This window comes from Branchiostoma belcheri, unplaced genomic scaffold (assembly GCF_001625305.1).
Source record: "Branchiostoma belcheri isolate BF01 breed outbred unplaced genomic scaffold, Haploidv18h27 scaffold32, whole genome shotgun sequence".
Classification (NCBI taxonomy): domain Eukaryota; kingdom Metazoa; phylum Chordata; class Leptocardii; order Amphioxiformes; family Branchiostomatidae; genus Branchiostoma; species Branchiostoma belcheri.
Window position 1 is genome coordinate 632,907 of NW_017803932.1, and position 21,385 is coordinate 654,291.

The 21,385-nt window shown below is 42.9% G+C and overlaps 6 protein-coding genes across 7 annotated transcripts in view; 3 read left to right on the forward strand and 3 right to left on the reverse strand.

Annotated features, from left to right (window-relative positions):
* Positions 1–195, forward strand: part of LOC109474780 (very long-chain acyl-CoA synthetase-like) — a 6,180-nt gene extending 5,985 nt beyond the window's left edge. The window contains exon 4 of the mRNA XM_019775141.1: positions 39–195. Coding sequence (XP_019630700.1) covers positions 39–195 — 157 coding nt within the window. The remainder of the gene's footprint in view (positions 1–38) is intronic.
* A 1,269-nt stretch (positions 196–1,464) lies between these two features.
* LOC109474912 lies at positions 1,465–7,361 on the reverse strand. Of its 2 annotated transcripts, none has more exons than XM_019775396.1 (8): positions 6,902–7,361; positions 5,177–5,454; positions 4,582–4,702; positions 3,891–3,947; positions 3,537–3,674; positions 3,117–3,222; positions 2,779–2,809; positions 1,465–2,283 (listed from the first exon to the last, which is right to left on the reverse strand). In XM_019775396.1, the coding sequence occupies exons 1-8, from the start codon at positions 7,269–7,271 to the stop codon at positions 1,834–1,836; spliced, it is 1,551 nt and encodes a 516-aa protein (XP_019630955.1). In that variant the 5' UTR covers positions 7,272–7,361; the 3' UTR covers positions 1,465–1,833. The 2 variants fall into 2 exon arrangements, with proteins under 2 accessions (XP_019630955.1, XP_019630956.1); XM_019775397.1 differs by having other exon boundaries at positions 1,468–2,283; positions 3,537–3,635.
* A 1,321-nt stretch (positions 7,362–8,682) lies between these two features.
* LOC109474934 lies at positions 8,683–11,601 on the forward strand. The gene is made up of 4 exons (XM_019775431.1): positions 8,683–9,067; positions 9,797–9,907; positions 10,192–10,446; positions 10,825–11,601. The coding sequence occupies exons 1-4, from the start codon at positions 8,854–8,856 to the stop codon at positions 10,971–10,973; spliced, it is 729 nt and encodes a 242-aa protein (XP_019630990.1). The 5' UTR covers positions 8,683–8,853; the 3' UTR covers positions 10,974–11,601.
* A 122-nt stretch (positions 11,602–11,723) lies between these two features.
* Positions 11,724–15,533, forward strand: LOC109474937. Its single transcript, XM_019775433.1, has 4 exons — positions 11,724–12,142; positions 13,074–13,157; positions 14,411–14,638; positions 15,003–15,533. The coding sequence occupies exons 1-4, from the start codon at positions 11,938–11,940 to the stop codon at positions 15,146–15,148; spliced, it is 663 nt and encodes a 220-aa protein (XP_019630992.1). The 5' UTR covers positions 11,724–11,937; the 3' UTR covers positions 15,149–15,533.
* On the reverse strand, positions 15,518–18,028 carry LOC109474781. Its single transcript, XM_019775142.1, has one exon. The coding sequence runs from the start codon at positions 18,026–18,028 to the stop codon at positions 15,545–15,547; it is 2,484 nt and encodes an 827-aa protein (XP_019630701.1). The 3' UTR covers positions 15,518–15,544.
* A 1,157-nt stretch (positions 18,029–19,185) lies between these two features.
* LOC109474916 (monocarboxylate transporter 13-like) overlaps positions 19,186–21,385 on the reverse strand; it is a 13,257-nt gene continuing 11,057 nt past the window's right edge. The window contains exon 5 of the mRNA XM_019775406.1: positions 19,186–19,478. Within this exon, the coding sequence (XP_019630965.1) occupies positions 19,225–19,478 (254 nt within the window). The 3' untranslated portion in view covers positions 19,186–19,224. The remainder of the gene's footprint in view (positions 19,479–21,385) is intronic.

Consider the following 21,385-nt stretch of genomic DNA (forward strand, 5'->3'; position numbering starts at 1 on the left):
GTTCCCTCCGCCTTACCCCAAGACGTGTACCACACCAGCACGCTCAAACAGACCAAGACACAACTGGTAAAGGATGGATTTGATCCAAACGCTGTCACGGATTCTCTGTACATTCGTGACGACTCTAAGAAGACGTACGTTCCGCTAGATTCGGACGTCTACAAGGCTATTGCCGTCGGCAAGGCAAAACTGTGAAAGAACAAAATCCCCCCAAAATTGTCAGTGGTTTAACCTTAAACTGCCGTTTTTTAAAATCATTTTATGATAGGAGACAAAGTTTGATGTTTTAAATGCGTTAGCTCACATGTGATATGCTTGGTAATTGTAATACTCAGCAGAGAACCTTGATATTATATATGGGTATAACGGTGCATATATATTTGTGCATATTATTTATATACCTGTATAGATCTGTGTAGATCTAGTGCAAAACCACCTAAAACTATATTATATGTATAACTATACGAGCGAAAAGTTAAATTATCAATATTAAAAGTGAATAAGAATAACCACACATACGCTTGTAAGGTGTCCATGTGTTTTGTTTTTTTACATATTGCATGCTTACATATTGCATGTTTACAACTTGCTTCTTGTTTACAATATTTGAAGGCGTATTTTGTAAGTCACGAATTACAGAAGAAAGTTACTAGTATGTCTAAGGTCTTGTATTGAACACGTTTCAAACAGTTCATTTTAATAGTCATAAACTGTCTGTAATGCTTTTGCGGACAGAAGAATGCCACCCTCAAGCAAACACACCTGTCCTTGGTGCTGAACACCATCCACACTCAAGCAAACGCACCTGTCCTTGGTGCTGAACACCATCCACACTCAAGCAAACGCACCTGTCCTTGGTGCTGAACACCATACACACAGGCAAATGTACCAAGTCTTGGTGCTGAACACCACTCACACATAGGAAAGCGCATTTGTCCTTGGTGCTGAACGCCATCCACACACAGGCAAACGCAGATGTCTTTAGTGCTGAACGATATGTACACGCAGGTCGTTATCCTGTATGACAAAGGAAGGGTGAAAACACGGGAAACGCTTCATTTCATCATGTTTACGTGACAACAAGTAGTGTACACTCTGAACTGTGAGAGACATCATCAGCACAAGGATCTACGTATTTCATCTTTTTTGTCAGAAGTCTGAAGGCTTTTATTTATTCATTTGTAAATTCTCCACATGAATAAGTAATGGATGGCATGGTTGAACAGGTGTTCATGTTAGGGCACCTTTTCAAAGCCACCATGCATGCCACCTTTTTGTAAACCACATCCATGGAAGCATGACCTAACATGTATGTTACCACGCCCTAACTAAAGACAACGAGATATTCCAACATTGCTTCGCTGACATTTTGTTATTGAATTTCAAGAAATGACCATATTGCAGCATGGTCTTCTGCACCTCAATTTGTCAATTCTGTTAATTTACTTTGTACAGAAGAGAGCAGAATAAATAAGATGATCTGATTGCCGATACAGGATTGGGAATGTCAAAGAAACCGCAAAAACGCGAGGTTACCCTATGCGTTCTACTAATGATTCTACGTAGCAATACTTCCAGCAGTAGTATGTTTGTATATACATAGTAATAATATTGTTTCATCAAATTTAAGATTCTTTCACCACAATATATACAGTATCAAAATCTTACATATTGCAACATTTAAGATGATAAGTACATTACACAGATATATCAAGAACCTTCAACGACCTAATGAACACCATAGACTCAAGGGTGAGTACAGTTTGTCAAAATTACGCTTTCCCCAGCTTTGTTTTCATGTAAAAGGCGCCATAAATAAACCATGGGCGTTTATCACAAGTTTGAAGACCCTCCGTTCAGGTCCAAGTACTCATTTTCTTCAGATTTTGGCACGATGTAGCCTTCATAGTCTGCATCAGCGGGAAGACCTGCCTCCCCGGGCTGTGGATCCACATACACACCCTCGTACCCTGGTATAGAACCGACCGGTGGCGGTGCGGGCGGTTCGGGGCCTTTGCTGGCATCTCCCTTGTCTTTCTCCGCCGGTGAAGTTGCATTCAATGAGGTATAAGCGCCACCTTGCGATGTGCCTTTTCTATACAGGCTGCGCTGCTGAGTTCCATCGAGCTCCATGTAGATGTCCTCTGGGTCGGCGGAGCTGTAGTAGTTGGGCTCTTCCCCCGGACGTGGCGGGACGGGTGGGGGGACGTTCGCGCCCTTCTGACTAGCCTGTGACGAGTAGGCAGGGTTTGCCACGCCGTCCTTCTTCCTTGCACTGGCTGGCTGCAGGTACACAGAGGAAAAGAAACTTATTTCCTTCGCCAAGAAGTTTGTTTATGTTCATGTAAATATTTCCAGACCTCCATAATAGGACATTGTACATTGCTAGACATGAGCAATGGGGTACATAAAGTAGGTTTATAAGTAATGTACGTATGAAAATGTTATTCCATGATTTTGGGCACATGAAAGTTGCTACGTAACACATTTCCCCTATGGAAGGAATCACCCAAGCGAAGGGAAGCGATTCATTATCCCAAAGCAAACAAGCAAATGAAAGACAAGGGCTTTACGCATTCAAACGTGTTAATGCGCTCTTTATTTGTTTCATTCACTCTTTCTTTATACTTTCAACCTTCTTTGTTCCTTTCTCGTCTAGTTTATGTCCTCCAGTTCGGTGCTTTCGACATTGGAATAGAGACGTCTAAGGTGAGACACAAAGAAATATGTATCTGTGAGCTTTAACATAAACTTGAAAAAAAAAGTAAGCACACGTACCAGGTTAGTTCTCATTGTGCTTCGTTGTCTCCTAAAAGAGCAGAGGAAAGTCACAATAAAGATGACTCATCAAGTAGCATTGTATATTGTGTAATTGCAGTAAAACAAATACGTGGGTTACAGTGATGCATTATAAATTAATAATGAAACAGTCTCACTGAAGTTAATACATTTATATCAGTAAAAGTATCTGTACACTAGATGTCAAAAGAATTCGTCTACACAAATCCACACAACAGAATGAAGCGTTCAGGAATTAGCGCTACCAACAATAATCGCTTTGCGCAACGACTGGAAACAGTTTGCGTAGTCGACTTACTTGCAGAATGAAAACTTACCCTGCAACTTTCCCAGCCCTGTAGAACAGGAATGCCACGCTGACACCTATCACTGCTAGAGCCAGAACTGCGCCCACCGCAACACCAATTATCATCGCTAGATTACCTGTACATTAACAAAAGAAGATGGAAAATCGAGTGCACAGATCTAGGGAGAAAATGATGCCAAGATGCGCACATCATTATACTGATTTATTGTTCGAAACATTTTAATTTACCTTCAAAGTTGAATGGTACATGGAAAATGCAGCAAATATCTACTATACTTTGCAAAGGGTATAGACTATGTGTTACAGATAATCTGAACTATAAGACATAAAACGGTGGATTCCATACGTAGATTTGTTATTACAACATTAGCATCTTTGTCGACAGCCGACCCGGTATATAGTAGCGGAACATGTTGATGTATAGACTCACTGTTCGATGCCGGTGGACGTGATGGTGTTGGCGTCCCTGTAACTTGGCTGGTCAAGACCGGGTTTGCGTGTGTCCGGGACATCGGACTCAGGCCGGACCCTGGATCTGTATTTGTATCTGTATAGCCGGTATAACCGCCTTTCGGCGTAACACACCAGCAGGATAAAGGCATCCAGTCATCACTCTAATATGTGAAAGATTTTCTCCGCAAGCAGCGAGCGCCCTTGTTTTATTATTTCATTATGAAATTACGTACATGAAAATGTTACTATACATGTATGTTGCAGGAAGGCGCCGGCATCTTTTGTTGTGTATAGTTTTGTAGGAGTCTTTAGTGTTTTATCTTACACGTACCCGATCCCGTGGAGTCAGTTGCAAGAAGACAGGGAGATGATCCCGACTGGTAGTCATCTATGTTAACAATTGAAAAAGATCATAAGAATCTGACAATCAGCTGAACTTTGACATGAGCATGTTTTGAAATATGTATATAAATATAAAACAATGCTACATACATGTTATGTAGAAAATTTGGTATATGAAATAACGTCGCAGTTCAACATATCTTGAACAGTAAACATTTTCACGAATAATTGAAATCATTCTTGAAAAGGCAATGTTCAATATTTGTAAGTTCTACTTAGGCCATGTTGATTTGATTATATGGATGACATCCGCGAGCGCATGAATTTTCGGCCGTTTCCAAAAAAAAAAAGAAGTTTTCAACCATACTGTAAATCGTGCAAAACAGTTGCTAAATGAGCAAAAATATACCATAAGTTGCAAGGAAAACATTTAGAAACGATACCAATGTCGTAGAATGCCAAAATCAAAGGAAAAAAGACAAAAAAGTAAAGAAATGAATTCGAAGAGTACATTATTCGCCATAACATATTCTGTGCCATTTGTTCAACATTCATGACCACGTAGATTTCATAGTGAAAGCAACTTTTTTTTTTGCAAAACTTTTTTTATTCGCACGCGCGCATCAGTTTTGGGGTTCCCAGAGGATGTCATCCATATAATCAAATCAACATGGCCTTACACATAGCCGTGCCGTCTAACTTGAAGCTAACACACGTCTGCCGAGGGTTGGAGTTACACGAGATGGCCAGCTGTAAGACTAGCCCGTCCAGACAGGGAGACAGGTGGGCGGGACCCATCCACTGCAAGAAGTCATCAACAATCATCACTCAGGAACAAAACTAAAATCAATTCTTTAACACTTCTTCTCAAACAGATCATGAGGTTCACTTAAGGTTTAATAGTGAAAAGACCAAAGATACAATCAGAAGCAAAGAATCGTAGTTGAAACGTAATCGGAAAGTTCGTCTGGGTATATGATTTTTGTCATAAATCAGACATCAACGTGTACTGTATAAAATGTTACAGAGCACAATGCCTTCAACTTATGAAAATGTATATCATGTTGAAATAAAAACACTTTCGAATTTAAAAAAAAACTTTTGAAAAACAAACTATGTATTCTGGCTGTTTGGTGTAACCATTATACTGATGGGCACCTAGACGTCTTGAAAATAGTCCATACATACATTTACATAAGGATGAGTATATAAACATTAAAGCTAATGGACCTATACCAGTAAAGCTAATGAACATCCATGGTACATAACACTAACCCTGATGTACATGTATCCATCTGAACGTGCTCTCAGCTGGAAAAATGGCCCGCTGGTCGCGCTGTAGCTGAAGATGTGGTTTAACGGCCACACCCCTCTTCTGTCCAAATAGAACTCGTCTGAGACTTGACATGACTCCGCTTGCGTCACAACATTGCCGCCGGCATGTAGAGCGATCCTGGGCTGGAGGAAAACTGACGACTGGCCGGTGGGGATTTCAAGGGTCCGGTAGAGAGCGTCTCCAACCGTTATCTGACATGTCTGGTTGTCATAATTACCTACAGACAAATAGAACACATGTCCTTTCCTTTATCATGTCAAGATGACGTTCAGCCAATGGCTAGTCTTCCAAAGTTCAAACATGAAATCATGCATATTACACATGTCACACATATCTCACGAACATAAAACGTTACTAACTATTTAAATGTTAAATTCAGTGTAACCAGTTTCCAAATAGTAGATTGTCTAAAAATGTTGTAAACTAACTACCAACACGTCATCCGAAAAAAAAGCATTCTGACTATTCCATGTACAATACACAAGTATGGCACAGTGAGTCGTGAAGGGGGGATTACAGTGTAGGTATTTTGGGTGACACCATGGCCAAACAGTGCGTAGTGTGACCCCGCCCAGTCACGGAAGACTGAATCAGACAAATGCAATGTACATGTAGTTGCAAAATGCCGGAACTTTTTATGCACATGATTACATTACTAGCGTCTTAGAACACACCTTTGATATTGCACCCACATACATGTCACATAAAAACAAACAAATTAGTGCAGACAAGTAAGAAATAACAGTGGATGCACTATTGAGTCGCGCCTTCTTGCCCAAGTCTTTTAAGATTTACCAAAGTTATTTTTGTATTACCGCGGGGCTAATGGAGGAAATGAAGTACAGCACTGTGGCAGGTTTTTGCTAGCTTCATGATTAATATTGTTCATGGGTTTTGGAGCTAACTCATACACATGGTTCACGCCATCTTCAGGAAAAAAATGGACGAAGACGGAACTATATATACCCATAACTAGTCCGATATCCCAGGTGGTTCAAAAGTAAAGTGGACGCACTACAGGTAGTAAAATATAGTCTTTTCTATCGGTCAAAACGTCCATACGTCTTGCAAACTTCCAGTTGTATAGCGTGACATGTTCAGGGACTTCTTTTGTAGTGTCTCTTTTTTGGTTCCACCTATATTTATCGGCGCGTAGTCCCCTCATTGTTCCTCTCTAAACACAGCCGGGTCTGAAGGACTTACTCAACCTTATTTTGAGTAGGCTATGACTTGTATGAGTGGATCAGTTGCCAGGACGCTAACTCACTCGCGGGTCACGCAACCACCAACGTTCTTACAAATAAACGTGCGCCCTACATTCAAGTTACTTACTGCAAACATATACTTATAGTACATAGCCCGTCCTTGTCATTACAACAGTGTAAATAATAGCATGACCTACATAGGCATTCCAGTGCAAGAATATAGCCAGTCTTTCTCCCATTGGGTTCAATGAAATAGAACGGCATAGTTTACCATGCATGCCATGGGTAAGGTGTCTGCGCCAAACAAGATTCTAAATAAACCTATACATATCGTTTTTAAAAAGTATGTCTGTCTTAAGACAAATATACGTACTAGTATTCTTACAAGGCAGCTAGCTACCTGTTATACATGTACTTCATTTTTTAACAAAAGACATGGTGACTTTCTCGAGTTCTTACCTGCGGATATATCCGTATTGCTGCACACCTGTCTCTTGACGTCGAATACGTGAGTGTTTTGTCGACACTTGCAGGCGCACTGTTCCACGCCGCCCTCAAACGTAAACTTCCCAAAGAAGTTTGCTTCCTTCGCCGAGCAGTCGTCGTGACAGTGCCGCTGGTTATTCGGTTCGACGTACTGGCAGGGATTGGTGAATATGTCGCCATCTTCTTCTCTATCGACATGGAATTGTTGATCGTAGTCGCAGTCAACAGGAGTGGCCGATACCCTTGTTAGAGCAGAGACAACCGCGATCAACGTGGTCGGTAAGAGCAGCGATGATGAAGAAAGAGGTGTTGTCCAAAGTGAATTTCCAGATACAGCTGCCATCTTTGTCTCCACCGGTTACTCCTTGAGCATTTCAGCGGTGTTGTCTGTTCCAGTCAACCGTAGAATGACGTCATTTCCGGTCAGTATACCCCGTTCGTCAGGTGTAATTTTACCCCAATTGGCATTAAAGCTTGGCTAAAGCAAACGAATAGAGTTTCTTAATACTCTTATACTAGTATATGCCAACGTTGTTAAGTGCATATGAGCATTGAAGAATTATTCTACAGCCAAGTAATTCTAGGTGTGTAAAATGACACTGTAAAACTCAGTGCTTTTCAAGGCCACAGGTGTCACAATAGCTGCCACTCTCAAACATCCCGTACAAATACTTGGTATTTACTGAAGCGGGTCGTTTGCAGCTAAGTAAGGTACTGTGGCAATTCTAGTTTTCTTTAGATTATGTACTGAATTCCGCTTTATACTTTGTACTACTTTGTACTTTGTACTTTGTACGCTTGTACTAGAAAGTTTACCTGTTAAAATACGACATACAAAAAAGGGCGTGTCCATGGAATATATACACCATCTCCAAGCAGATGTTGGGGTGTAAGATCGTATTTTTTTCCGGCAGCCAGACTTCACAGACTTCTCAGCCACTCTGAGAGTTTCGACCATTACAAAACAAAACTTGTCAAAAACCTTCCACACAACCGTGATCTGCTTGGAGATTGAATTCCCAAAATAAGTCAGACCACTCCATACGTTGCCTCTTGGCCAATCAGACAGGATTCTCATAAACACTTATGTAGTAAAACTGGATCTTTGGTGTAAATTTGTTCTGCTTCCTTCGATAAATAGTGGGTGACATACGAAAACACGATCGGCTAGTTTTGTTTAGAGTACCGGCTTACACAGGAAACACAGGTCTTGCGGAATGACCCTTGACCTAGTAATTTGCCTCATGAATATTCATGAGACTCACCTAACCACCTGTTGTACTTTGAAATAGGCGGGGGTTCCTGACGTGTCCTGATTCTGGTTCAAACTGGCGAAATCCAGTTGAAGCAACTACACGTACATTCTACAAACAGTGTTTATACATATGTGTTACATTTAATACGGTAGCATGAAAATCTTTATCATAAAATGTCTTGAATGTCACATTTTCGCAACTGGACAACAGTTTGTGAGATAGCATTTATGTGAGATAGCATTTATTATAGCATTAAAGTAAAGTATTTGTTCATAAGACTGGAACACGTCACGTGCCTGGTGAATTCCCGAGCTTGCGCTTGTGGGATTTCCCCTTCTCTTGAACACGCAGCGATCTCGTGATGCATTTGATTTTGTTCCACGTCAGAAGAATTCAAACTAAATATTTGACAGCGTGATTCGTTTTTAACCCTTTGAAAACCTAATGCTCAACTTCATATACGTTTGGAAAATTTTCCGCAAATTGACGCAAACGTGACAAGTTGCAATACATGTACAGCAGTGTAAGCAATACTGTATTTTGTTTGGTAAGGGGATTCCCAGTGAGTTGGGTACTTTCCATGTATAATCAAGTCACAGGATCAAAGCACCCAGGATCTTGTACGCAGCAAAATCATTTCGTAACAGCACAAGAGCATACAGACCAAGCATGGCGCGTTCTCTTGGTATGAGTCATCTCTCGATAATCGTCTGTTCTGTTCTGATCATCAATGGGCTCGTAGAGGGCTCTTCCAAAGAACGACAGGACAGAAAGTGCGCCGTGGACAAGTATTATGACGAGTTCACCAGGAATTGCGAGTCGTGTAGCCTGCTGTGCGAGGTGGCACGGGACACCATGGAGGAATGTGAGCGTAAATGTGGAGGTAAGTAAAATCACGTCAAGGAACATTAAATTTGGTATTTTGAAGTGTTATAGACCGTAAAAATCCATGCATTATTCCAAAACGTGAATGATTAATGAACACAGATGCTGTAACTGTGAACATTTGATTGTATGACGTAGTTACAATTTGATGCTCGCAATTAAGAAAATATACAATTAGAAGATAAGAGTAAGTGTATAAATAAGAGTCATATAATAATAATAATACGGCAACAATATTTTGGTAGGCCCCCAAATAGTTGAAACATATTATTTCGCAAACAACTGTTGGGCAAACTTTAAAACGGGCTGGTCTTGAAAATTATTTTTTCAACGTGTTTCTGGATTCTTGTTTGTCAATCTTAGCTACCTTTTTTCCAATTGCTTTTGGCCAATAACTGATTTTGATAACACTGACCCCTGCTGTTGCCCATTTAAACGAGCAATTGTTTTATGGTAATTTTCATTTTAGTGCTGGAAATTACCTTACGTAACTTTTGGGGATTTCCCAGTGGACTTTCCCCTGGGACCTCCCCCGTTGAGATTATGACGAGTGAGTTTGACTCTTAGCCAAGTCAAATAGTACGTAATGGACTCCAATTGGACAAACCTTTAACAGCAAAACTTATTGCTTTGCCACACTGGGAGGTGAATTAGACTTATCGGGGTTAGTTACGTTGGCAAGAATATGTTGCTGCCTTTCTGTAACCTTTTTGTTTGTGTTTGACAGATTACCTGGCCATTGTGCAACGGCAGACAACAACACCTGTTTACAGGCCCCGTCACGGTCACAGCGGGGGTCAAGGTCACGGTGCAGGAGAGGCAGTCCGGGTCGACAATGGTACGTAATGACTGCTGACCTTGACTTCTCACAGGTGGGGAGGGGGGTATAACGTCAACTCTCATAAAACGGTAAATTTAAAGTAATTAACTACTACAGCATCAGTAATCCCTTGAGCACTTCATGTGTTCAAGACATTCTTGAGAATTCGAAGTCCTCAATTAGCCTTGTTTATATGGTACGGTAGTGGTTTTATAGTGCCCGGAATTATAAAAATTGGAATTACGGCGCATTCATCAATTTCATGGTAACCATTACGTTGTTTGTCGTTTTCATCCACACAGTTCAAATTGCAACCCAACTAAGTGCCATCAACGACAGCCTCCGACTCATAATCTACACCCTCGTAGCCCTGACCGCGGTAGCCACACTTGCTGTGATCGGCGGAAGCTGCTACCTTCTACAGGCTAGAAGGAAGCGATTGGACGAGGAGAGTTACTACAACTCCTTCCCACCCAAATCTCCCATTGCCAATGCCGGCATTGCCGTGCAAGTGGAACCACCCACGGAAGAAAATGTGCGAGACCACCCAGAAGGAGGTAGGTTATTGCTAGAAACCTTTAACGTTGCATGTCATCCTGATCCCCTTCCAAGTTTCATTTAACCGAGTCGGACGTAACCCTTAGAATTGCCAATCCGTCAGCCCGTATTCAATGCTTCGCTGTAGCCATGGCTTTCATACAAACAAGAACAGTAGAAAAACTGAGATTGAAGTCCTAACAGTGAAAGATAAAACTCGTTTACGCAAGAAAAGGTCGCATTTACAATCTTCCTTTCCAGCCTCAAGCAAGTGATAATCAGTTGAACCCTGGTGTTAATTAAACAATACACCTTTATATCGTGCCAGGTGTAATGATAACACGAGAGTCATACAGTAATGGCTTTTCTGTACCTATCGTCTTTGTGTCTCTTCAAAGGTGAAGAAACGGTTGAGACCAACCTCTCCCTCCCGGTACAGAACGCCAGTCGCTACCCCTCACACAACCGCCTGAATGTAGAGGACGCCCTGAGGAACCAGCAAGCTCACGACGAGGGACGCAGAAGCTCATCAGAGTCTGATGTCTGAGTGGGAAATTTAAAAAAAAATCTGGGTTTTGTTGCGTAGAGATGGGGAGGATACAATTTGGTTACCCTAAACTCCATAACTAAACATTTGTGGTCATCGGTTCATACTATTAGTAAAGAATCTTGTGTACTGTTTGATTGAGAGATGAATTATTTTGTGTATTAACGGTCTGAATTGTGGTAGTTATATGTATACTTATACTATATTACGTATTTCCTATATTAGTTTTATTGTAACGATAAAGATAATGAAATCGTAGTAATTTTCTTTATAGTTTTTATGATATTGAATGCTTGTATAAAACTTCTGGATTGAAAACATTAATGAAGTTGAGATGATGCTGTGAAGCAAAATTCTGTATATTTTAGCATTAGTAAATTGCTGTATAATTTAGTTTTTGGAGTTGAGGAACAGAGGGCGTGTAAATAAGTGTTGAATGTAGTGTACAAAGCGTGTAAGTGTACTTAAAAGGTATTCCGCCAGACGTCGCTAGACGTGAATGTCTTCGTTTATATTTCTGTACATGAACGACAAAGTCATGTGCATTTTAGAACCTTCATAAGAAAAGCCCTACAATAATGTCAAGTTGTCAAATAAACAATGAGATTTACAACCCTTCGTTATGGTGTAAATGGCGATTCAAAAGAAGTATAGTTTTACCACAATCATTTGACTTCACTTGAAACAGAATACGAAGTACAGTGAAGGTCACATCACGTATACGGAATTCACAACATTGTGTGAGCGTAATGTAAACGTACTCAGATGCAGAGGCGGCAATTGAAAATTCTCTTATTATTGTGTAACATATCAGTGGGACATAAAAGGCGTGTGCACGCCTTAGGCACGTGATTTCAGGGGATTCCCATTCGCCTTCTGGGTTTTCCCGTAACACATTACCAAGAAGACGCAAGTGTCGCAGCTCAGTAAAACATACCCAGTCCAACACACACAAAATTTCAAGATGACTCACCGCATAAAAATATGGTCTAACCTCCTCCTGGTCATTTTGCTGATAGCGTCGTCAGGGCGACCTATCTCTGGCCAGGATGGCGGACAGTGCGGTGTGGACCGCTACTATGACCGGTTCACCCGAAATTGCGAGCCCTGCAGGCTGCTCTGCGAACAGGCCAGGGGCACGATGGACGAATGTCGGGAAAAGTGTCCAGGTATCTATATTTTGTACTTATTTTTACGTAATAATATTATCCAAAATATTGTACTCAAAACATCTAAATCCCGTTGGAAATGTAATTTGATTATATGCCGTCTCAATAAAAATTAAAATTCGAAACAAGATGATGATAGAAAATCAGAATTGTGTGCTACATAACGAACGTTTTAAAGTCTTAGTTTAAGTTACAGATGTCACGTTAGGCTTGGATTTCTTTGCACCTGGATGAGTGGTCTACATTCCGACCGGGACTGTGTATGTTGTACTAGCCTTGATGTTCACAGTGTGTTTGCGCTGAATGCAAGCCTGTACATGCCCGTATGCTTACACCTGCCGCCCACAGTCTGCATTCAATATGACAAATATCAAGCTTACGACCTTAAATTGCCATTTTCAAGCGCATTTTCATATTTGCGAGAAAGTATGGAAAGATGCACTTACATCACCAAAGTGCTGACAATTTTAACACTGTCAAAGACGTTTTTGTGTAGAATTCGAAAATACATGTATGCGCAATTGGGACTTTACCAATGTCATAGTGACAATGAATAGCCACGTAAGGGGATTTTTCTTACACGTGATCGATATAAGCACTGCACATACAAAGAGTAAACGTATCACCATGTATGCAAGGGGATTTCCCCTAGAGCTACGTAGAGTCTGGGACTTAAACCAACAAAGACGCAGGGAGAAGTCCCAAAAGACAATAAAATCATACACATAGATCAGGAGAATATACCACTTGCGTTAACGCTTGTCATTACAGGTTTTGTTGTCACATTATTTCTCATTTAAAATTTTTGCTAGTTCTATTCAGTAATGTTCATCATCGACTCATTTTAAGGAGGTAGGAGTTGAAACACAAATGCCTATTTAGCTTTGGATTGTAACAATGATATTGATGGTCTGCCTTACGGTTGTTACAGACTATTTGGCAAAACAGCAGACGACCCGGGCTGAACAGACGACCACCCCGGCACCCCGTCATGGGGAACACCACCGTGGTGAAGGTACACTTCTAAACTTTTAGACATCTATCTAAAGCCTCGGTCACAACTCGCCGTGCGTGCTTTTTGTCCGTACGTTTTTGTCGTGGCTACGTCTGCTACGTTTTTTCTGCAAACGTAGGGTGGCCGGCCGAGGGAGTACGTCACTCGCAAGGTGTACGTACGTGGTCTGCACGACACGCCTGACCGTCAGCGGTTGCGTGCATCGTACGTTGCGCAAGTGGTAAGTGAGTTGTACGTGCTTACAACGTACGATCTCTGTGCGATTGCCACGTTGCCGCGTACAGGCCGTACCTACACGTGCGGCGTACGCACGATTTCCTTACTCACTCGCACGTTGTAAGTGCGTGCACCTCCTGTTAACTTCATCATCACTAGCCGCCCTGGTGTCTTCCGCGGCCCGTTTCTTTGGATCTTGTCTGGTAGACTTCTTCTGAGCCTTCCTGGGCATCTTGGAGACGAGTTGGCAGTCGCCCGTCAAGTCGTCTTTATATACTGTAGAAATAAGGTGCGTTGCGCGTGCGTTGCACGTGCGGAGCACCTAGTATGGTGCACGTGTGTTCTGCGTGGTCATTGAGCAGGTCAACTGGGAAGTGAGGAGTAAGCACGGATGACGCAAGCACCGTGCGTGGCACTGACGTGCTTCGTGCGCTGTCCGTACAGCAATTGCACGTGAGAATAGTGAAGTTAGACTCACGGAGTCCGTACGTTGCACGCTCATAGGCTGTACGGGGCACGCGCGTCGCACGTACTCGCACGCACGTGTGGTAAATCCGCAGACCGCACGTAGAAAAAGTATTACATGCACTTAAGGTTCTACGGCGTGTCTGCGTGCTCCCAAATCCGTAGGATTCCGTACGGAGGCGGTACTCACCACGCACGGATGCCGTACGTTTGCCCACGTTTTTGCACGTAGACAGCACGCAGAAGCACGTACGGCGAGTTGTGACCGTCGCTTAACATGAGTGTGATATTCTGTAATACTGACTTAAATAGCTGTAAGCTACATGTACACATCGTACAGAACAATGTGGCTCGGTTAGCATCGAAACGTACCCAATTTTCATGACCGGCCACAAAAAGTACGGAACTTGCATACCAATCTTAATTATTAGAATTATCTATCTAAAATTAGAAAAAAATTAATAAACCACCTAAGTTCAAATCAAGTAATCCAATAGCCCAAAAAGGATTGTTATGACGAATTTTGGCTGTACATGTTTCTCAAAATTGCTATTTTTCGGTCTCCGTTTCAGACGCCGACGCTGGCAAAATCACACTGTCTCACCACGAGGTGATGCTGGGATTCCTCATCATGGCGGCTGTGCCTCTGGTTCTGGTGGCCGCCATTGTTGTGCTGGCGCGCGGGCTTTGTCGTCTGAACGGGCGGCCACAGACCAGGGGCGGGGACACCGAGAAGGCGATGATCTCTCTCACCTCGTCTCTGCAAGACGGCAGACTGAAGCGGGATACTCCTGACGGAGGTCTGCTTTTTGTTTTAATTTGATATATGAGTATAATAATAATAAATATACTATAATGGTTCCTATACATGGTCATAAAACGTTACTTCAGATCATGAAAACAACACTACCGATCTATGGAGTACTGCACCATGCAAATAATAAATATTGGCCCAAACTTATATCCTATGGGTTTTATAAAAAAATAGATTCATTCCTAGATGGGAGCCGTCATATGTTTTTATTGACATGGATAGAGTTGCAATACATGTACATATATGTTAATAGCTATAGAGTTGCAATACATACATGTCAATAGCTATAAGTTGAATACAATTTCAGATTGGCACGAAAAGGTGTAATATAAATTTGCATAAATCTACAGATGACGACAACCGTACGGCTCCCGGCACCCCCGTGCAGACCCTGGCCCGTCACCACTCCCGTGATGCCTTGTGTGCGGACACCGCTCTCCGCCACCAACAGGCACACGACGAGGGACGCGCAAGTCCCGGGGAACAGTCCGTCTAAAACAGCGGATTTCTTATGATGACCATCTTGGTCTTGAAACGTAGTCTAATTTAAGGCTACATACATACTGAAAAGATATTCACAGAGCTGGCATTACTTACAAGCATCTATATGATATTTTGTGTGAGTGGTAGTGTGGTATTGTTCCTAAAGCAAATACATTCAACATATAACGTTACATGTATTTCCCAATTATCCTGAGCATGTAGCGTTAACGTCGTAATTATTAATTGCATGGCTAATACAGTGTAACATAATAAAGTACAGTGACTCGGCCTTGTAATAGGGAGCTACATGTACTAGCGTTTGGTAGAAGAAAGACTGTAATATGTTACGTGGTTTTCTCTCCTGTGTGTTTTGCGATACCGGGGACTATACTTTCCGTTATTGTCAAGCTTATCGATTGCATGTACAGTGGATTATCGGTATTCTACGAGCTCTGAACATGGCTGTCAGAAAAACAAGCGCTTTGTTGAAGAATTCCTGTGAGGTACAGATCTTCAGTCCAACATGGAACATTTCTACTGCTGCCAGGGTTTCTCCCATGTTCTCTAATGCCTCCCCCAAGTCATATACACAGTCTGCGCATGCGTCGGCAACCTTCGGCCCGAACGCTGTGGCGCGGAACGATACGATAGAGCAAACTTCGCCGATGTTTTTCAATAAAGTATGCTTTACGTCTTTGTTGCCGCCAGCATTTTGTTGGAAATGCAGAGCTTCAGTGTAAAAGCGTACATAATTTATCGTGGCGTGATCCTTGCAGGCGCAGACTACACGGTCAACGGGAAGTAGTGTGGAGTATCTAAGGACACTATGGAGGCAATCCAAAGATCTTCCGTGATTGCCTTGTCTCATGTAGAAAAGGCATGCAGCCTGTGATATGATCATTCTTGGATACACTTTCGTGTCGAAGTTCGGACTTGAAGAATTCCATGCCTGTAGTTTGTTCAGTGCTGTATCGTACACTCGGTCGACGTCGACATAACGTTTCTGATTTTCCAGCAGCTTCGAATAGTTCAGCACGTAAACGGCAACGTCCCACGGTACGACCCTTCTGTCAGCTTGGAGAGATTCTTCAAACTTCTGAAATCGTTCTTCGACGGTTTTACTTTGGGCATCATCACGGGAAGTCTGGTTTTGAAGCATAAGCACTGCTTCCACCAAAAGTGGATGCAAACAGTGTATCCACCGTAGCCTGTGCTTCTCTGCTTCCTCTGGCATGGACAGCTCAGAGTACGTTTTCCACAGCAGGAAACGAGTTGGCATCTCATCTTCTCGCTTATTGAAGGGTTGAATTAACTGGAGTTCTTCCACGACGTACTTAACCGCAGTCGTGTAATCACCAAGAGCAGCCGACAATCTACTGATAACCGAACAAACTTCGCTTGAAACCTGTCTCATAATATGCCCAAGGGGATAATTACTGGACATGCGGTTCTTGTCTTCGTTAATGGCAAGGTCTAGCATTTCACGTGCTAATAGCAAATCTCTTGTGAGGTAAAATGTATGAGCAGCAACGCAATGCATTAATGTAACAAAAATAACACCCAGCCCAAACATCGGCGTACTCTTGATAATATGTTTATCCCGATGGTCGATGCCACTGATGGCACCAGATAAAAGCATCATAATACAAGTGTGAGTATCTACATATGTCATCTTTTTCAGATTCCAATAATCTTCGAAAAACTTAACCAATGTGCCACAGCAATTGACGACAGATGGGTCATCACGTAGTAGGCGAACTGAAGGAGGAATGTCGCTCAGTATCATTGATACTAAATGGGCAGTGAAAAAATCAGCTCTATATGTGTCCTTGTCAAAAGCAGAGCGAGAAATGTCAATCAAATGGCGTAACAGCTCGATCATATCACCTTTGCCTGTGACGGACGTGATGGCGGAAGCATGAACTGCTCTGTCTACCGCAGTGAGAAACTTATTCACACAGACATGTAGTGGTATTAGTGTGTACAACAACCGTCGCCAGATGACGTGGTGTTTGCGGTCAAATGTGTTGTAAACCCTGCTGTCTTTCACCGTTGTAACATTATATCCCAATAATCCTCGTTGTGCTCTGTTTGCTACGTATGTATGCAGACGTAGTTCGTCCACAATGGCAACTATTGTACTGAAATTATGGTGCGCCTCTGGCGTCAGAGCGTGGATCTGCAACAGATTTCTCAGTGTGTTATCCACACTTTCTCCGGTACAGTTGAACAATAAACCAAGTGATTCCACTACCAAACTACCTAAACGGTACAAAACCTTCTTTACATGGACCGGTCGGCCCAAAACGGGAAGGTGCTTCAAAATAGATTCCTTCGCTATGGAAAATCCTGCTAAGGATGCTAACCCCCTCTGGGCCCTAACTGTCAAACCGAGTCTTACTTGTGAGGGAAGATCGAGCAACTCCTGGACCTTACTTCTGTAAGCCTCTACCAAAGTTTGCTCACCTGAGATCAAAGTCACGTTACAGAGGACATCAGCTAGATGGTACCCTTCTTTGACTGATCGCTCGTCCTTTTGCAGCTCCGCCATTTCGCTGGGAGTCATGATGAGTTCTAAGGCGGGTTTGGACGAGGTTTGGTCCCTGCCGAGGGCTGTCTTGCTCGCCCAGGGCATGGAGCCGTCAAAACTGAATCCACAAGGTGTCGTATCGTCATAGTACCAGTCAGTTTCCTTGTTGTTGAAGTCATTGAGACTTTTGATTGCCATGGATGGCAGGATCGTCTCCCCTAGGTTTAAAACTTTCAAATGAAGCAAGTGAGTGAGGGTGCGGAAGTAGGTCTTGGTTTGATCCGTGCACTTCCCTTCTTCCACCAAAATGGCGAACTCCAGGTCCGAGTATGGCGTCATTTCCTCCCGGCATATCGACCCCATTCCTACCATGGCATACTGGCACGGAATTGGGCCTAGCGTTTCGATGCATTCTTCTACCATGTCAGCACTGAACTGCTTCATTTTGACAGTGACGTAGTGGTACAGCGACCTGACCGCTTCTGTTCGTCTTCTTTCGGCATTTCGTGCCTCTTCACTCTCTATGGGGTTGTCTTTATATATATAGGGGCAGTTGGCACGTGAAGAAAGCGTCCGAAGTTGTTCTTTGCAATAGACTCTTATCTTCTGCAGTTGTACTTTACGAGCAATGTCATCCTTGCGAGGAGAGACCGCAGTATCATGGATACCAGCCACGTACCTCATGAAGCATTTCTCCGTACGTTTGATGCGGTGCACCAGGCTCTGTCTACCGTCCCAGTCCGCACAGCGCACCAGGGCCGCGTTGTACAAGGCCGAGGCTTTGGTGAAGTCTTTACCTCCTTTACTGAGCCGTCCCTTCTCGAGATAGACATCACCGATGCTTTTTAAGACAGAAATCTCTAACAGGCTATCATCATCCTCTAATGCTTGCTGAAGTATCTGCGGCAGAGTCGCGATATATATGCCACATAAACGAGAACTACGCTATCCAAACTTTCGCCTTGTCATTGGGCACAGGTCCAGGACTGCCCGCTCGCAGGCATGAAGTTCCCTTTTGATGACAGTTTCTGTCATGTGAAACAATTGGAAGCAACCTAGAAACAAACGCTTTTCTGTCTAGAAATGACTATGGGACTTCCCCCAACATGACAGTGTATTTAAAAAATACATAAAGATGACCTCTACCCATGCCCCTGTTCAGTTGTTCAGTTGTATGTTCCTGCATTATGTATCTCAGATGAGAGGAAAGTTGGAAAGGTTTTGATACGATAGAGAAGAGAGAGAGAGACTCAAAATGCCAAATAGCTGCTATGATAGTCTCTCGGGCTACAAGAGGAGAATTTACAAGCTACATTGCAATGCAGCAAGGTCCTGTGTCAAAACGGACCCTTTCCCTTGCTCTCGGGTCTTCCCTTGCCCGCTGTGCGTCTTTGCTCGGTCTCCACATTAACAGCGAACACACAAGAAATACAGTCCTCCCTTTGTATCGCCACAAAGTATGGAAACATATTTTAATGACATACATTTTAATCTCTATATACAGCATTGCAATATCATTATGATTATTATTCGTGATAATCGAGTCCATTGCATCAAGTTCACAAGGAAGTTTCCCTTATGACCACCATTGTTTCATGATTTTGAGCAGAGGCTGTGTTCGATTCTTCTCGCTCTGCAGCCATCAGAGACAGCCGGGTGCCGTCGGTTTCACGTCCGCCGACTTTGTCCTCTGTTTGTGCGGGTTGAAACACGCGCAGGTGAAGTAGATACGGCAGCAGCCCGGCTAGCACCAAGCAGCCACCGCCTTCCAACAGGGTGGCGTCGAAACTGCCTGTGATATCACGCAGCCAACCTGTTTGATACAAATAAAGGCAACATAAAATACAAAATCATAAAAACGTCAACCATGTTTCAAAAACATCAACATGATGACATATGTATTAGCTGGATATGTTGCTAGCATGCAGAGCAAGGAAACAAAAAGTTCTACAGACCTAATATACAAGTGAAGTTTGGAAAAAATACATCACTAACCACAGCCAAAGAGCCATCAATAAGCCAAGATGCATAGATCAAGGCCTAGGACTTTGGCTACTAATGACGGTATACTACTACTACTTTAAAAAATACTAGTATCATGATATGTGAGCGTCTGCTGAAAGAATACTCACCTGAAAAGGGTGGTCCTGCAAGGTTTCCTATCCCTCGCAAGAACATAATGATCCCGAGAGCGCTGGACATCCTGTTGGCTCCCCCGATTTCTGCAATAGCAGAGTACAGGAGCGGCACACACCCGCCCATGAGTAGACCATAGGACGCACTGTACACCGCCATGGTGACGTAGTTCTTCGCAAGCGGCGCGAACAAGGTGATGAAGCCCATGAGAAACGAGTTCATAGCGAACTGGTCCACCCGTCTGAACCTCGGCCACTCCGGCAGCAGACCCACCGACCCTCGGCCCACGATGTCTCCTATGGCCAGGATGGACAGCAGAAAAGCCGAGGGATACTCTTCCACCCCGAAGGCCCGCGCGCGTGGAACGATGTAGATGTTAGGAACAAACCGGCCGAATCCGAACAGAAAAACGGCGAGGCAAAACAACAAAAAACGTGACTCTGTCAGCAGACTGATATCCAGGACAGAGCCTATTTTGTCTAAGATAACTTTGCTTAAAGAATACTTCTCTCTCGTGAAGTTTACACTTGTATTGTTTCCTGACAATCTACTACTTTGTGTTGAAGAATCGTTGACCTTTTCTGGAGTTCTACTCGTGGTGACGACGTCGCTTTTAAGCACAATGGGCCTTACTAACGCCCCGAACCCGGCTACCTGTAGAACGATCCCTCCGATGATAACTAAAGCACCCCTCCAAGTGTACTCGTCCATCAGGTACTGGAATAAAGGAGGGAACGCGAAAGACACGACGCTGGCACCTATAGCGGCGATACTGTTGGCGCGGAGTCTGTGAGTGGTGAAATATCGTCCTATTGTTGCCATAGTAGTCATCAAGGACAGGGAGTTTCCAAACCCTGCAGATGGGGGGGAAGGAGGGTAGGGTGGGGAATCATCTAGTATGTGATAAAACGTAAACGGTTATCAAATTCATTAGATATACATGATTTCGATATCGACTCCGAAGGACTACCAAGCATGATTTTGATATCTTTGTTACAATGTTAGTCTACAGTGAAAAAAGTCTAATGTAAGTTCTATCAGTAATGATAATGCAATTCAGTACTAGTAAATAGTCCACATTCAGTACTAGTAAATATATAGTTAACAGCCATGGATATAGTAAATGGTATAGTTTAGAGTCCTTCGCAAGTAACAAATGAGACAAACGGCACCTGTCATAAACCCAGCAGTGACGTAAAGATGAAAGAGTGATGTGGCCCACAGACTGAGCACGAATCCTGCCGAAGATATCACTCCGCCGGCCATGACCACCACTCTGCATCCAAACCTGTTGCTCAGAGCTCCAGCGATTGGTGCTAGGGAGGAGTGTTTAAAAAATGGGGGGTTAGGAGTGTGTGTGTGTGATCTGTGACCGTAATCTGTGCTATTTGGCCAAAGTACAGTAGTTCATTTAAGCGATGTCCATTTCAGTACCATGGAAAGCCACCATGCTCCAAAATCTAGTAACTTTCTTCGTTCATATCAAAGAAACATACCAACATTTAAAATTGGATGACAATCTATCCTTAGCTTCTTGATTTATGATGCTAAAAGAAATAAATAACGTTACTGGAGACAAACATA

Coding starts and splice junctions, on each gene's coding strand:
- LOC109474912 (XM_019775396.1), bottom strand. CDS start 7,271: ATGGCAGCTGTATCTGGAAATTCACTTTGGACAACACCTCTTTCTTCA. Junction 4,703..5,176: donor ATGGATACATGTACATCAGG/GTTAGTGTTATG, acceptor GACTTCTTGCAG/TGGATGGGTCCCGCCCACCT. Junction 3,223..3,536: donor ACGTCCACCGGCATCGAACA/GTGAGTCTATAC, acceptor GTTAATGTACAG/GTAATCTAGCGATGATAATT.
- LOC109474934 (XM_019775431.1), top strand. CDS start 8,854: ATGGCGCGTTCTCTTGGTATGAGTCATCTCTCGATAATCGTCTGTTCT. Junction 9,068..9,796: donor ATGTGAGCGTAAATGTGGAG/GTAAGTAAAATC, acceptor TGTGTTTGACAG/ATTACCTGGCCATTGTGCAA. Junction 9,908..10,191: donor GGCAGTCCGGGTCGACAATG/GTACGTAATGAC, acceptor TCATCCACACAG/TTCAAATTGCAACCCAACTA.
- LOC109474937 (XM_019775433.1), top strand. CDS start 11,938: ATGACTCACCGCATAAAAATATGGTCTAACCTCCTCCTGGTCATTTTG. Junction 12,143..13,073: donor ATGTCGGGAAAAGTGTCCAG/GTATCTATATTT, acceptor CGGTTGTTACAG/ACTATTTGGCAAAACAGCAG. Junction 13,158..14,410: donor GGAACACCACCGTGGTGAAG/GTACACTTCTAA, acceptor TCTCCGTTTCAG/ACGCCGACGCTGGCAAAATC.
- LOC109474781 (XM_019775142.1), bottom strand. CDS start 18,028: ATGGGGTCGATATGCCGGGAGGAAATGACGCCATACTCGGACCTGGAG.